The 14,466-nt window shown below is 42.5% G+C and overlaps 1 protein-coding gene across 1 annotated transcript; it reads right to left on the bottom strand.

Annotated features, from left to right (window-relative positions):
- Positions 1–743: 743 nt before the first annotated feature.
- gpr156 (G protein-coupled receptor 156) lies at positions 744–14,266 on the bottom strand. The gene is made up of 10 exons (XM_010752979.3): positions 13,998–14,266; positions 11,620–11,772; positions 8,333–8,460; positions 8,114–8,249; positions 7,913–8,023; positions 6,802–6,927; positions 6,564–6,659; positions 5,303–5,539; positions 4,421–4,579; positions 744–3,722 (listed from the first exon to the last, which is right to left on the bottom strand). The coding sequence occupies exons 2-10, from the start codon at positions 11,734–11,736 to the stop codon at positions 2,313–2,315; spliced, it is 2,520 nt and encodes an 839-aa protein (XP_010751281.3). The 5' UTR covers positions 11,737–11,772; positions 13,998–14,266; the 3' UTR covers positions 744–2,312.
- Positions 14,267–14,466: the final 200 nt, after the last annotated feature.

The raw sequence follows: 14,466 nt of genomic DNA, 5'->3' as shown, positions 1-14,466 counted from the left end.
TCATTTTTATCTGAGATTACTTCTCTGCATGTCTGGTGATGTTTATATTCTTTATTTCTTTAGAGTTTTCACGTTGTCTGATGACCAGAGAGAGAGAGAGAAATAAAACATCAAAGGACATCTGTATGATTCATGGCCATTATTTCATTGGACCAGTGTAGTTACACCCCCATTCCCATAACTACCATAATTTACAGTAATATACTAGCCCTACATATGTATGTATTGCAGCAATTATAGTTTCTTCTTTCAGTGTTTTTATTTCTTATTTTACGTTGTTCAATGTTATTAACTGCTTTATTTATTTTTATTCATATCCATCCCTCACTGTACATAACTGTATTGTGTGATGGTAATAAAGCTGAACCCTTAAACTTTTACTCGTGCATTACAGATTAGTTATAAGCTGTTAGAAGGAGACTACAATTTGGGTTGCCAAGCCAAAATGCCAAAGAACTGTAATTCCTTGAACGGCAACTTGAGGCTGGCTGCAGGACATTTCAATCTCCGTAGGCAGCAGTATTAAAATTCCAAACTTAACAGCAGAAGTAAACATGTTTACAGCCTGGTACAAAAAAACAGACTTGTTACAAAGTGGTACTCTTTATTACTTCTCTTGACTTAAAACCACTTGAGGTGAGGCCAATCAGGATTACTCTCCCACTATTACTCATTTTGTAACAAACGTTAAAGGGTGAAGTGGGTAGCCGTGGACTTATTTTGAGAAAGAAGTGTATGTGTGATTGATGAACAGTTGATTTTTATTCCAAAATGGTTCAATATGTCAGGATTTCTCATCTCGAAGAGAATGCACGCCACTCGTCTTAGCTTGGCAGGAGAGTATTCCCTCCCGCGCGGCGATGCCGGTATTTTGTCTTTTGTGTGGTTTATTTATACTCCGTTATGCTCTATATCAAAGGGAATCTCTCCCAGGCAGCCATTCAATGGTCCATATGCATAATAGAGAGCGGCAGCATCTCAAAAACAGGCAGCAAAGCAGAAGTAATGCGAGACACCCGGTTTCCCTTCATATAGCAACAACCTCCTCGGGCAAACACACATTTTCCTATTAGCGGAAGAAAAAATAAGAAGAGATAGCAGGCGGGAGACAGGAAAGAGTGAAAATCTACTCAGCTGTATCTACTCAACAAGCTCATCTATTCTGGTCATGATTGAAGTCACATGACGAAGAGTCTGGTAAATATTCTGATCTGAATGAAGGTGAGTTTTAGTGCTGTATTTAACATGAAGTCAAGGCTGGATTACTGCCTGCCCTGTTCAAAGGTTCCACACTGATTGTGTTTGTGGTAATTTAATTAATCACAAATTTCGTATGGTATTATACTGCCACTAAAGTATGATTAAAAAGTGAAAGAACATTAGGCGGCTTCTGCATTTTTTACTCAAACTTGAGGCTGAAGTGTCAAAATCCACTTTTAATATTTCAGCAATATTAAAATTAGATTAGAAAAATCATAACAAACCTGCTGGAGGGTGTTTAAGCATAGGAAAAAAAACGGTTGGTTTTATTAGACTCTGTGCAAAATGGGTTGTGAGATTGTGAGTGTGGGGTCTTAATATGGGCTCATTTCTGCCCCGTAGCCTTCTAACAGTTTAATCCAGGTCTACATCAGGCTAGTGGTTTATAAACTTTCTGTCTGCTAAGGCGAGCCATAATCCTCTGTACAGTATAAAACAGGAAAAGAAGGTTAAAGTTTGAAGTACTGTGGAAAGCAGGTCAGGGTTTGAAAATCAAAGGGCAGTCTCTCACACCCACGAGACACACACTCCATATAACTACGACCTTTACACATGAGTCAGGACAATAATACTGAGAGAAATATGTAATGTAATAAAAGTGATAGCAAAATGCAGACATACACGTTTTTAAAGAATGCATTTGACAATATAAAACAGTTAAAAGAAGACAGAAGGTATTTCTGTACAACAAAACATCCACTAATAAATAATAAAATAAATACAGCATGTGCACAATGCAGTGCACGTTTCAACTCTAAAAGCTTTTATTTGTTACTCTAAACTCAGTCAGATTTAAATATTTGGAATGTAAAGTTTCCATCTGACTGCAGAAACATACAAATAATGCCAGTAAGTAATATCAAAAAAGGAAACAAGTGTTGTGCTTTCGAGCTACAAAAGTTTTCAAGTCTCATGAGTAACAGAACCAGTTTGTCCCACAGAGCAAGAACACATTCCTACTGAAAAGCTACAGTGAAATAATTCCCCCTCCAATGTTTCTCAGGACATACAAGTAGGAATGCATGGACGTGTAAAGTGCAGTAAATCTGTGCTCATACAAAGGTAGGTTTGATGTCTTCTTTGAATACCACGGGGTGCGGGGAGCGGTACAGGCTGGTGTAGGCTTCATACTCGCTGTCAGAGGAGTCGGAGGAGCTGTCTGAGGATAGCAGAGAGCCTCGCTGCAGGCAGGAGTCACAGTAGGGGCGGTGGTAGTAACAGTAGTCTGTTGAGCTGCTGGAGTCAGAGTCCCAGGATCCACAGGAGTCTCTAATGTGTCTATGGTGTTGCTCATTATCACCACCAGCTTCCACATCCGGTGGAGCTGTGTGATTGCGTTCTGCACAGGGCAAGACTGAACATCTACGGGACCTTGGAACACACCTCCGGCATTTTCTTATCACTTCATTCCTTTCTACATCCTCCTCCTCCTCTTCCTCCTCCTCCTCCAGCTCAAGGTCAGTGTTGTGAACCTGATGGAGGATACCATCCACAGTAACCCCATCATTGTGCCTGCCTGGATTTCGGTGGTCACTCTTGTCCCTTATCCTCCCACGACCAGCGGCCTCTGAACCCGTGTAGAAGCACGCCAAACCTCTTCTGGAGGAGTTAAAGGGCGGCCGCCGTTTCCTCATCGCATGCGGGGAGATGCTGGGGTAGCGGAAGAGAGCGGGTGGATGAGGAGAGTGCGGCGTCCGCAGAGAGAGAGGGGAAAGTGCGGACGCTTCGGGATATTTTATCTGTGATGTTTTAGCTGAGTTTGTGGACGTCTGGCCAGGAGATCGAAGCGTGATTTCCATGACTGCGTCCACACTCAGCTCTTGTAGGATCTCCTGCAACTGCTCGCTGCTAACAAAACCAGTCGGTCTGGCATTTGCTCCCAGATTAGATGAAAGGCCTCTCTGGTTGTTGAATGTTTCAACTTGAGAGGGGTTTAATCCTCTACGGGACTGTAAGGAAGTGACAAATTGCACTGTCTCTTCTGCTGTCCTGAGTAAACCAGGGGGGTGGAGCGGCAAAGGCTGGGTAAGATCCTCCCCTGTTCTGGACTGAGCTGTGTCTCTGCCTGTAGGACCACCAGCACGGACACATCTCTGGTTTTCACCCTCATAAATATCCTCTGGGAGAGGGGAGGAAGCAGCAAAAGGGGTTGTGGAGTTTGGGGCAGAGGGGGGCTCAGAGGATGGTGTAACAGCAGATGATGAAACAGCAGCAGCAGCTGGGTGAGGGGCGGGATGTGACGGTGAGAGCTGGGATTTAGTGTCTCTCTGAGGTAGAGAAGAAGAAGAAGAAGAGGGTCCGTCAGACTGAAGCTCTGTGGTCTGAGTGGAGGAGGAGTTGAGATTGGTGTTGGAGGAGTCCAAGTCCTGGTCCTCCGGGGGCCGGCTGGCTGACATGAGTCGCAGGAGTTTATCTTTGGCATTGCTCACCTGCTCCTGCAGACTGTCGATCACAGCGTTCTTCTGAAAATTGTCATGACAAACAGAATTATGAGACATTTTGTCACATACTGCATTTTGGTGGCTCAAATCAGCACAAACAGCGAGCAGTCAAGCGCTGGGAGAAAGTTGAAAACATATTGTTGGACAGCTGGTGTCATTTAGACTTAATGAGAAAATAGATCTGTCTTGTTTCATCTAAATCTCTCTTGTATTACTGTACTTGTGTGTATATAGTTCAGTATATTCTGTAATTTAACCTGAATGGTACTTATGTCTACACATGGAAATGTTTTAAATTGTATTAAATATACTGTATGTGATGTAATGAATGTAGATAAGGAAGAAAAGAGGTCCAAGCATGGACACCACAAGTAACTTGTGCCCTATCAGAGGTCCAATCCATTTAAATGTACAGATAGTTTCTGATTAGTAATTTAAGAGACTGCCATTGGTCAGTCAATAGATTGAAGATATAATGTTAGAACTTGATGATCTGCAGTGTCAGAAACTTTTGATTAAACCAAGGAAGGAAGCATAAATCTGATCAGCAATTGGTATTTCTTAAGAAAACAAGCTCTGTTCATGCTAACCATGTGTTCTATGTCAATAAGGACAAGGACTTAGAAATGGAAACATTCAAGATCTGGGTTCATATGAATCTATTTGATACCGTACAAGATTTTCTTGGTAGATTTTGTGGAAAAATAACAATGCAGTACCTCAGTGAGGAGTTTTTTCATGGAGTTATTCTCTCCCAGCAGGTAGAAGATCTCATCCTGGCTGTACACCGAGGGCTGGCTCTTACTGGGGCTGCTGAAATACTTGGCCATCTGACTTGGGTTGTTCTGATCCTCTTCAAACTGCCTCCATTGGGTCAGCTGCATGGTGGTGAGTGTTATATGTTTAAAAAGAAATACACAATACAATACATTTTGCTAAGATTCAGCTAAAGACACATCACACACATTAATAGTAAGTGTTACAGGGAACATTTTTTGACCAGGTGTATTCGAGGATATTGCTCAATGTTGAAGTATTTCCTTCCTTCCCACTGTCGACGCATTCCTTTACTGTAACATAAACCCACTGCAAGACACTCAGAGAGTCATAAACCTGTTTCCAACAGCCTACGTAATTTTGACTCATAAACACCTCCTGTGTGAGTCACACTCCGCTGATAGACATGGCAAACTGACACGCATATGGAAAATGGAGGTGCGGGGAGCCACAGTCACTCATAGGATTTACTACTTTTGTCAAAACAAGAAGAGAAAGTCATACAAGCATCTGTCATTCACGTGTCTGTTTGTCATATGTCTCTGTATCTACAGTTTCTGCCTGACTTCATGACTGGCTGTCTGTTATTAATGCTCGGTTCCAGACATAGTATCCAGTGATTAGATGACAGTTCTGCCAAAAAAAATAAAAACCACCTACAGTTTCTGCTTTAGAGATACTACACTGTGTGTGTCATCACCAGAAATAAGACGATGTCAGAAGTTGAAGTTTTTCCAAGGTTAAAGAAGAAATCCTGCACTTTCTCAAAAGCTTGCAACTAGAAACTTTTTTTTTTCCTCATGTGTTGCAACTATATATCTTACCTGAGGAACAAACAGCATGCAGTTGGTAGCCAGTGTGCAGATGAAAATGGCTCCGGCCACAGTGCTGTAAACCAGGTTGGGCCAGCCCTGCAGGAAGGTGGACACGGGAATGGCCACGGCCGAGGAGAGGGTGACCAAAGTGACGACTGTTATGATGGTGGGAGACTGGTTGACTGGAGGGTGGCTGACATTGCTGGTCAGCCCAGCTAGATACGTCCCATAGAGGAGAAGACAGCCCTATGGAGACAAAGTAAAGACAAGTCATGATCTGTCTCTGGTAAGTACTGGAGATACAAAAGACTGCAAAAGCCTGGCCACCTTTAGTCTTCAGCCAGCAGAGACCTGCCTGATCTGAGCTCTGGCTCATAGGAAACCAGCAATTCAGCAAGTTAACTTGGGAGTGCTTTAAAAGGAAATCAGCTAAATCTTAAAATCAGTTCTGAAACCTGTCGGTAATCAGTAAAGACCGGCTAAAACAGGGCTGATATGATCGTATCTTTTGGTGTTTGTTAAATGCAGCTGAGGTAGTCTTTCACCATCACCAACCAAAATGAAATAAAAGCATGAATGACCTTCTCGAAATCAGGTTGATAAAGGAAAGATCTTTACAACATGCTCCTCAGTTGATAAAAACATGATTGAACAACCTTTGTGACTTGTTTTCCAAGTTCCATTTCTCTCCTGGTTGTCTGCACTTTCAAATCAAAATCAAAATAAATAAAAAAAATGCATGTGAACTTATTTAGTAAATCATCTATAGAAACGGTTGCTTTGTGTCGATGTAGTGGTGAAAGCTGTCAACAGAGTTGGTATTAAGAAACATAAGCTGACAGGATGTGAGCAGGATGTGGAAGGTGGTCTTAAAGATAATAGCTTTGTGGTCAAAAACACATAAACTAGCCTCACAGAGGTTAACACACACGCACAATGTACAGGGTGCATCCATTTAAGTGGCCGGGACCCTCAACTGACTGAACGTGATCAAATTATTTCATAATGTCCATAAAATCCACAGTAAAAGAGGACACAGCAGGGTATACGTGTATCTTGAAATCACCTAAAATCAAGACTCTTGAATCCAAAAACTCCCGATTGAAACCAGCATTACTTTTTTGAGTTCTGCGGATCAAAACACAAAGTAATGTGGCCTTTCCATTGATCATAAAACCAAAGCGGAATCAAATCATTTCACCTTCACGATAAAGAAACTCAAAGCAGGAATTAATTTTTACCTTTAAATGTAAATACAGAGATGACTTACCTTCTGAACAGCAATGATGATAATCCACAGATCCGAGTATAGAGAGGAACAGGCGTCCAGCTGAGACAAAGAGAAGGAAATGTCTCTCTCAGCCACCTAGATCAGGACAAATCATACAGTATCAGTATGCTGAAACCTGAATACATCTAAAAAACAAAAATCAACCTTTCATACAGTACTACATGTCATACTCCTCACAAAGTCTTAACTTGTTTTACATCTTGCTTTTAAATTCTACCTTGACGACGGCGCCGACAGATCGCGAACACCTGACGGGGTCCGTCAGGTTCCAGGCGGTGAGAATCAGCATGTCCACCAGGATCAACAGAGCCACCAACCCCATCAGCTGGATGTCTCGGATGATCTGAGACAGAAAGTCACATCAATCACACCACTGTCACACATCTCTAAAGCTAATATAGTCTTAATAGGTATGCAGCATTTTTTTTATCCGGATCACAAAAGCCAGACGCCAGTTAAGTTTTGAAAATGATACATGCTAATAAAAGTTGTAGAACTCTCTAAAAAGTTAGTTTAGGCTTAAAAATCATCTATATTAGTAAAATATATGTGTGTAGCTTTATATCAATATACATAAAATCCAGAGATGAGAGACAAAAATGTTCCTGCAAAGGTAAGAAGACTTCCTGAATCGACACCAAAAGCTAAGAACGTCACACATGACCTAAAGTTCTTGTCATATGACATATTTTCTATCCATCCAGCTATTAAAGAAACAGACAATGATGTGTAGAAGTGCAATGAGTGGAGGATAATGGAAAATTATCTTCTGAAGCAGTAAAAATCAGGAGATCTGATCCGTTGACCATGCATCATCCTCAGCTTCTTTTGTTCAAATCAAAGCGGGTCTGTGTAAAATACTAACCACAATTTAATAATTAACATTATTGTGTATTTATAAGCCTATATAAGTGTTAATGCCATTATAATACAGTTAATATCAAGACATTTATAAGCGCTTATAAGAAACTTGTTAACAGTTTGCAAATGCTTAAGAACAAGTTTCTTATAAATGCGCTTATAAATGTCTTATATCCTGCTATTAACCGTATTATAATGCCATTATTAACACTTATATAGGATTATAAACACACAATGATGTTATTACCTATTAATTAATGGTTATTACAAGAACCTTAATATAAAGCGTTACCATTTAAGACATTTAAGACAGACAAATTAATTATTTTAAAACTTTATATAAGCATGTAAAACTACCCTCCAAATCTAGAATTCATGCATCCCGGAGTGACTGGAAAACAAAAATAAAGGTTGTCCACGCTGGAAATAGACACAACCCCCACATGGCCAGTAGAACATATTCCTACCACTCTCTTGTCAGGCACTCGCTGGGTGAACACTCTGTACAGTCTCCACGTCTTCCCCAAAATTGGGCCAAACACCAGGGTACTGCCGACACAGAGAGTCCACATCCGAGCCTGAAGGAGAGAGAGTGTGGCGTAATTACCCAACAATGATTTACCCGACAAATATATAATGGATGAAGTGAGACTGTGAGGCTTACTTACCTGTAGCACTGCCGTGGATGCTCCTCCTTGTAAGTGTGTTCGTTCATTGACGGCGAATAGGAAGCCGCTGCTGTAGGTGAGGACACTTCCAAAGAGAGTCAGGATATTCAGGTTGGGACTGGACATCTTCACTATCCTGGACACATCCGAACATGAACACAATTAATTTCTGTAGATGTATCTTTAACGTTTATGCACGTGGCTCATGTTGTAGTCTACCTGTTGTTTTTGAAGCGCAGGGTGAAGAGGAGGAAGCAGAAAGACAGCAGGATGCCACAGGAGAGCAGCGTCCACACCACAGCACTCAACACCGGGGAGAGAGACCGCCTTGGGAGCTCCGCTGCCTTCTGCAAACACACATGAACGTACAACCCCCCTTAAAACTGAGCCTGGATGTCCAAACACATGTGCATGATTTGATTATTGTTTCTGTGTGTTCTAAACTCTCAGCTTTGTAAATGATGAAGAAGTAAACAGGACAAGACAAAGCAAACATCCCGCTGGAACATCGCGAACTTTCATCTGAAAATGAACAAAAATAGCTGAAAGTACTGGAGCAACAGTTAGAGATGAAATGTTGATGATCAGAGGATTACCGTGTTTACCCAGCAATGATTACACTGGTGGTTAAAGTAGCCGGAAATCTTGCTTTAGATGAATATCCAGTCAATGAGTAGACATGAGAAGCAGCATCCACGTTATAAAAAGAAACTCTCTGGGGCTTCTTGTCCTGCAGCACACAGACAGCAGTGCTGCCGAGGGCCCGGTAGCTCTTGTCCTTTCCAATCCCCGGGGCTGCAGTCGCCATTTTCAGGGTTTTATTATATTGCCTCCTTTTTCTGGTGAAGGATTCAAACCCAATTCCAACATCCCACTTCACTTTCACCTGCCTCCTTTCCCAAAGCACTGACACCATGTTTGAATCTCTATAAGCTGTCCAGAAGGCTCAGGGCTACATCACCAAGACAGACTTGTTTATGTGTTCAGACAACGCCAGTTTGGGATGAGCTGTATCCGAGTCCACGGCACTCTGTTGTAAGGATGGGAATCGAAAACCGGTGTTTCAGATCCATGGAATCGTTTGGCAGTTTATCTAACGATTCTCTTATCGATTCCAGCATGCACGACTAATTACGCCACGTAACTTATGCAAGTTTCACACGTGCAGTGCAATCAGTGGTAAACAATGGCACCCACTTGGTTCAAATGCTCCAAAGTTTGGCTGCAAAAGACGACAACAGGGCGGCTTGCAATCATTGCAAAGTGGAGATAACAGCGTCGGGAGGGAACACGACGAACATGCAGAAACTTTTGCGCACACAACATGCAATACTTTTAAATGAATGTCGTGTTTTTGACACGCTTCGGACTGGAGATGAATCTCAACCTAGCAGCAGCGGCAGCAGCCAGGCTATGAGCACCTCTGCGGTTACTACAGAAGGTAACTCTGGTTCTTCTGTGTTTGCCACAGTTACACATTGTTACTATTATCTAGGCTGTGGGCCTCTTTTGACCTCGCTGTTGGTTTTGCAAGGTCGTGATACTTCTAACTAAACAAAGTTGATGCTGATCAAACTATTTGTTCTCCTTTTTGTCCCCAAATGAGAATCGATAATGGAATCGGAATCGTAAAAATCTTATCAATTCCCATCCCTACTCTGTTGAGCCCTCACATATCCTCTTCACCTTTACTGTCTCCTCTGACTGACATGCTGCTCACATATACAGCTCTGTCTATGCAGTCTTTAGCGGCTGGCAGTGTGGAGAACGCTGGAAAACTCTGGAGAAAGAAGAGGTCATCTTCGGCGTGTGAGAGCTGCCTCAGCTCATCAATTCTGCCTCTGCGCTGCACAGGTCTCGGGTCCAAAGTGGAGACGTTTGTTGAAGATTTGCAAACTCTCCTCAATCTCTCCTCTTTCTGTGTTTCCTCTGCTCAGCTGATCTGTTTGATTGATTTTGCTCATTATCTCCAGTCGGCCATTGATCATTTCTTCCACCTCTGCATTTATCCTTCCAGTTTAAGCTCTCCTATCTCTGCTCTCGTCCTGTTATAGGTACTGTGTGATCAGCAGTATGCTCTTTCTTACTGCAGATGTGACACATGTGCGTCTGGTCGGTGTTACAGGACAAGTTCAGGAGTTTCTTGTGCTTGCTCAACATCGAGGGGTTGATCAGGCGGTGTTGAGGAACCAGATAAGATTTAAGAGCTCTCCCTCAGTATCCGACAATGTCACATGAAACTTCCCCTTTTACGGCTGTAATATTGAGCAACAGTACTGGCTTCATTTTTTGTTTTTCTTCTCCAATGACTTCCTTGAGCAACACTGAAGGTGCTCTTCTTACACATGGGGCTCTGTGACAAATTAGCACTCTGCCAGGATTCTTGTACGCAGCCCCTGCAGAAAGTTATGCCCACAAGGAGTGGAGACTGGCTGGTTGAACAAATCCAAACAGATGGGGCAAAGAAAAAGTGCTCCTTAGACAGCATTGTCACCACAAGCCATATCCGGGAACGCGTCCAGGAAGCAGGTGGGATTTTTCTGGAATAGGTTGGTTCCAGTTGCTGGATTTCTTTTTCTTCTCGCTTTAATATTTTAGGTTTAGAAACAGTTGTGGCTGTTGAGAGCTGTCTATGTCCACAAATAGTAACAAATGCGTGGTGTTACATTTCATCCCAGGATATTTCATTTTTAGCTGAATAGTTTTCATGTCTACTGAATTCAACAGACAGTAATAAAAAGGAATTAAAAGGACATTAAAACACAGTCTTATCACACATCCATTACAATAACAAAGCAAGTTCATATGATATCTCTACTTTTGGACTGATGCATGCATAATTTAACCTCATAAAGCATGAAGGAGTTTAAAAATATAGCTCACCTCACTTCTATGTGTAAAAACATGGAGCGGACTGCGTAGGAGAGTGTTTATATTCCCTGACAAAGTGTCTCTATTACTTCAATTTCTATTTGGAAAGTCACATTAGTACTCGCCTCATGTTACTGGGCTCTTCTCTTAAAGGCACCAGTGAGTGAAACGGTACTAAACATAGCTTCAATAGTCGCAGCTATTAACGAGGTAACAGCCATCGAGTGTGTTCAGAGAGCGAGCGTGTTACTGAAGTTGGACAATAAATCACGAAACATCACTATTTTTTCCAGCTAAGCCTGAATTTCTTGTTGAAATAGAGCCGCACGTTAATTACCTTTACACATAAACTCATTTCTCAAGTGGTAAATACAAGTGTGTGGGTGTTTAATTGGTGTAAGTAATTCAACAAATTATAAGCCACACAGTGCATGAGCTGAAAGTTATTTTAAAATGTACATTATACTTAATTCAGTCTTATGTCAGTCTGTATTGTGTTTTTAATGTGACTGCTTTGAAGCACTGTCAAAATAATACACATATTTCTATCTGTATGGATGTTATACATGTTTTTGCATGGGGCTTTTAAACATTTGTGTCCATACACGTGTGTGTCTGTGTGTGTGTGTGATTACCGTGCCGAGACCGCATAGTCTCTGCAGGATGTCGATGCCCTCCTGCCTGTTGACTCCTGAGTGGATGAAGCAGAGCGGGGAATCACACTGGGAGCTGCAGTTCAGCTCAGGCTCCATGACTGACCACAGTCTGTCTGATTTCACACACACATCCTGAAGAACAAACACATGACACGAAGGATACAATGAGACCGACAATGAAACACATTTCATTTCGAAGGCATGCCTGTAATTTGGTTCATGGTATTTTCACTGCATCCAAAGCAGAGGGCACTGGAGACCGGGGAAGAACATTTTCTGCTTCTGTTTCCAGGTCTATAATTCATTACATAGTTGTAAGACTTGCAGCCACCACAGTGTGGTGCTCTGGCAGAAACCTCCGGGATGAGGAGTGATGGCAGCATGGATGTGATTTTGCACTACACCATGTATAAAGCTTTAGCTCATAAGCTAAATAAACCCAACACACACTAAGCTTCGGATAAAAAAACGCCCGAATAAAGCATCAATCATTTACCACTACAAAACAAAGAGAGAAGCCAGGACTCTGCCTGTGTGACAGGAAGCCTGAGAGCTTCTGCTTATCCTCAGTTTCCACAAGCACTACGTCATCACTGAGGTAAACCAGCCAACGCGGGATCACAGTCTGCTGTGGCACACATCTGTGCGAGAGACAGTGAAACAAAAGAGAATGACACAAGTTACAATACGGCAAAGCTGTCATTTTTCAGTTTCACTGAGGGCCACACAAAATCAGCCCAGTTACGTAAAAGCATTTGAGACTGAAGACTTTGGAGAGCATCACCAAACAACTGTTTGTCACTCTTGCCACAGGCATTTTTATGAGGCTAGCCGCGCTGCACCGACTTGTTGCAGGTTTAATTATGCGGCACGGTATCTCACCTCATACTGAGCTGTAACTATGAGAGTCTGATTGCTGTAAAACGCTGCAGTGACTCAGCTATGCCGTTGAGACGATGCAAGACCACTTTTAATCGATACAAATTGGCAGACAGGTGTTTACGCAAGTAGCATGTCTTGTCATTGTCTGTAGCAGATCCCCGGAGGGCTCTGGGGTTGCTGAATCATGGGATTCAAAATCAAAACAGAATTGTGTGAAAGATTTGCAAGGTGGACGTTATAAACTGTGTCAACAGAACAATGAAGCCCACCGGGCCGCCTATCTGGGAAATGTCTGGAGTTCCTGTTCATATCCTTTCGTCACTTTCCAAGTTTAGATCGCAGTTCTGCTGCTTCCTGCAGGAAAAGCCGACAGAGAGAGGCATTTCCGCCAGTTTTTCAAAATACAGCCTTCGTAAGGTTTGAGTTTGGAAGAAAACCCGCCACCCTGCAGAGGTCAACAAAGGGCGGTCAACATCCAGGCGTGGGGGTCGCTGTGTAAGCAACGACAACGGGGCCCTTCCCCGGCCTGAGTTAGGTTTTATGGACATGTTTTGACAGTTCAGAATAGTCATGAGGAGTGTCTTTTGAAGTCCTGAAGGCTAAACCACAAGTAATACCTGAGCTACCTGTGGCCTTGGATGTCTTTTACTTAAATGTAGGGCGGGCCTAACCTGTGTGCATCCTAGCTTTCACTTGCTCACTTGCTCTTGGGCAAGTTCCATTTTTCTTAAATTTAGTCCAACAAGTTATTAGATCTGAAATAGTCCAACCATTTCTGGTAGGCCTCTGGACTCAGAGGGATTCTTACAATAAAACTTCAAGTAAATCCTTTTCATTGTGCTGCCAATCTCTCTGTTTCTCTTTTAAGATTAGAGTAACCAAGGGCGCTGCCAGATGTAAAGCCCGGTTCAGGGGCCAATATTGAAACATTCCTCCTCAGTCACTAATCCGTTTATAAGTTTATTCTTTAAGCTGAGTTAGAATGCAATTACTGGCAATGAAATCCCGCCTGAGGCCTGGCGCACGTCATTTCTGGCACATGGTGCATTTAACAGTAAAATTAGTTACCCCCAATTTGTTAATGGATTTGAATGTGGCCAAATTACGCAAAACACCTAAAGGAATGCGCCACAGAGGGAATGCAATGTTTTGTACATAACATATTAGTTATTAATGAGGAAAGACACAGGAGAAATACCGAAAAGTTCAATCTAAAATAATGTTATGAAGCAGACAGTTTATATGTGACATCTAGGCTGAATAAATGTGAGTCAACAGCGGGCTCATCTGTAAATTTAAGCGACCCCGTTGGGTGAAAGAGATGCGTAAAAACGCGCTCTCTCCCGGCTGCATCAGTGAAGTTGCACGGTAAAACAGCAAACTTCTTAGTCAGGCTGCTTCGGAAGGAGTTAAGACCAAGACCAGCAATGCAATAAAGGGAATAAACCCTAAAAGAAAAGCGTAGAAGAGCAAACCTCGATCTCCAAAGCGCATGGAGGATCCCATCGGCTCGTCTCGCTCCAGGCTCCATCGCGCAAGACTCAGAAACGTTACAGTAAAAATAGAAAATAAATGAGTGGATAGTGTGTTATCTAACATAGCTGCAAGGTTCCCATAGCTGCAGACGTGTAATGAATCCCACGACCACGATCTGTCCGTCAAACTGTCAGTCCACCCAGTCCGAGAAGATCCTGTCACTCACGGGAAGTTCACCAGACTGCCAGAGTTTTTCATTTGAGCTGGAGGGAGGGAGGCGTGTGTGTGTGTGAGTGTGTGAGTGTGTGTGTCATGGATAGGAGGTGTGTTAGTGTGTGTGCTCTCTCTCTCTCTCTCTCTCTCTCTCTCTCTCTCTCTCTCTCTCTCTCTCTCTCTCTTTCTCTTTCTCTTGTAAGTTTTCCAGCTCCCACAGAATGAGGGTTTTTTCAGTATGTGATGTGACCCATG

The sequence above is a fragment of the Larimichthys crocea genome, chromosome XVIII (genome assembly GCF_000972845.2).
Source record: "Larimichthys crocea isolate SSNF chromosome XVIII, L_crocea_2.0, whole genome shotgun sequence".
Taxonomy (NCBI): Eukaryota; Metazoa; Chordata; class Actinopteri; family Sciaenidae; genus Larimichthys; species Larimichthys crocea.
The sequence above is the reverse complement of the archived record's forward strand: the minus strand, read 5'-3'. Positions and strand labels throughout refer to the sequence as shown.

What these genes read in the sequence shown, in the direction of transcription:
- gpr156 (XM_010752979.3), bottom strand. Translation starts at nt 11,736, where the DNA reads ATGGAGCCTGAGCTGAACTGCAGCTCCCAGTGTGATTCCCCGCTCTGC. An exon ending in GACTATGCGGTCTCGGCACG is followed by an intron (nt 8,461 to 11,619) that starts GTAATCACACAC and finishes GTGTGTTTGCAG; the next exon opens with AAGGCAGCGGAGCTCCCAAG. An exon ending in GAGTGCCTGACAAGAGAGTG is followed by an intron (nt 6,928 to 7,912) that starts GTAGGAATATGT and finishes TTTCTGTCTCAG; the next exon opens with ATCATCCGAGACATCCAGCT.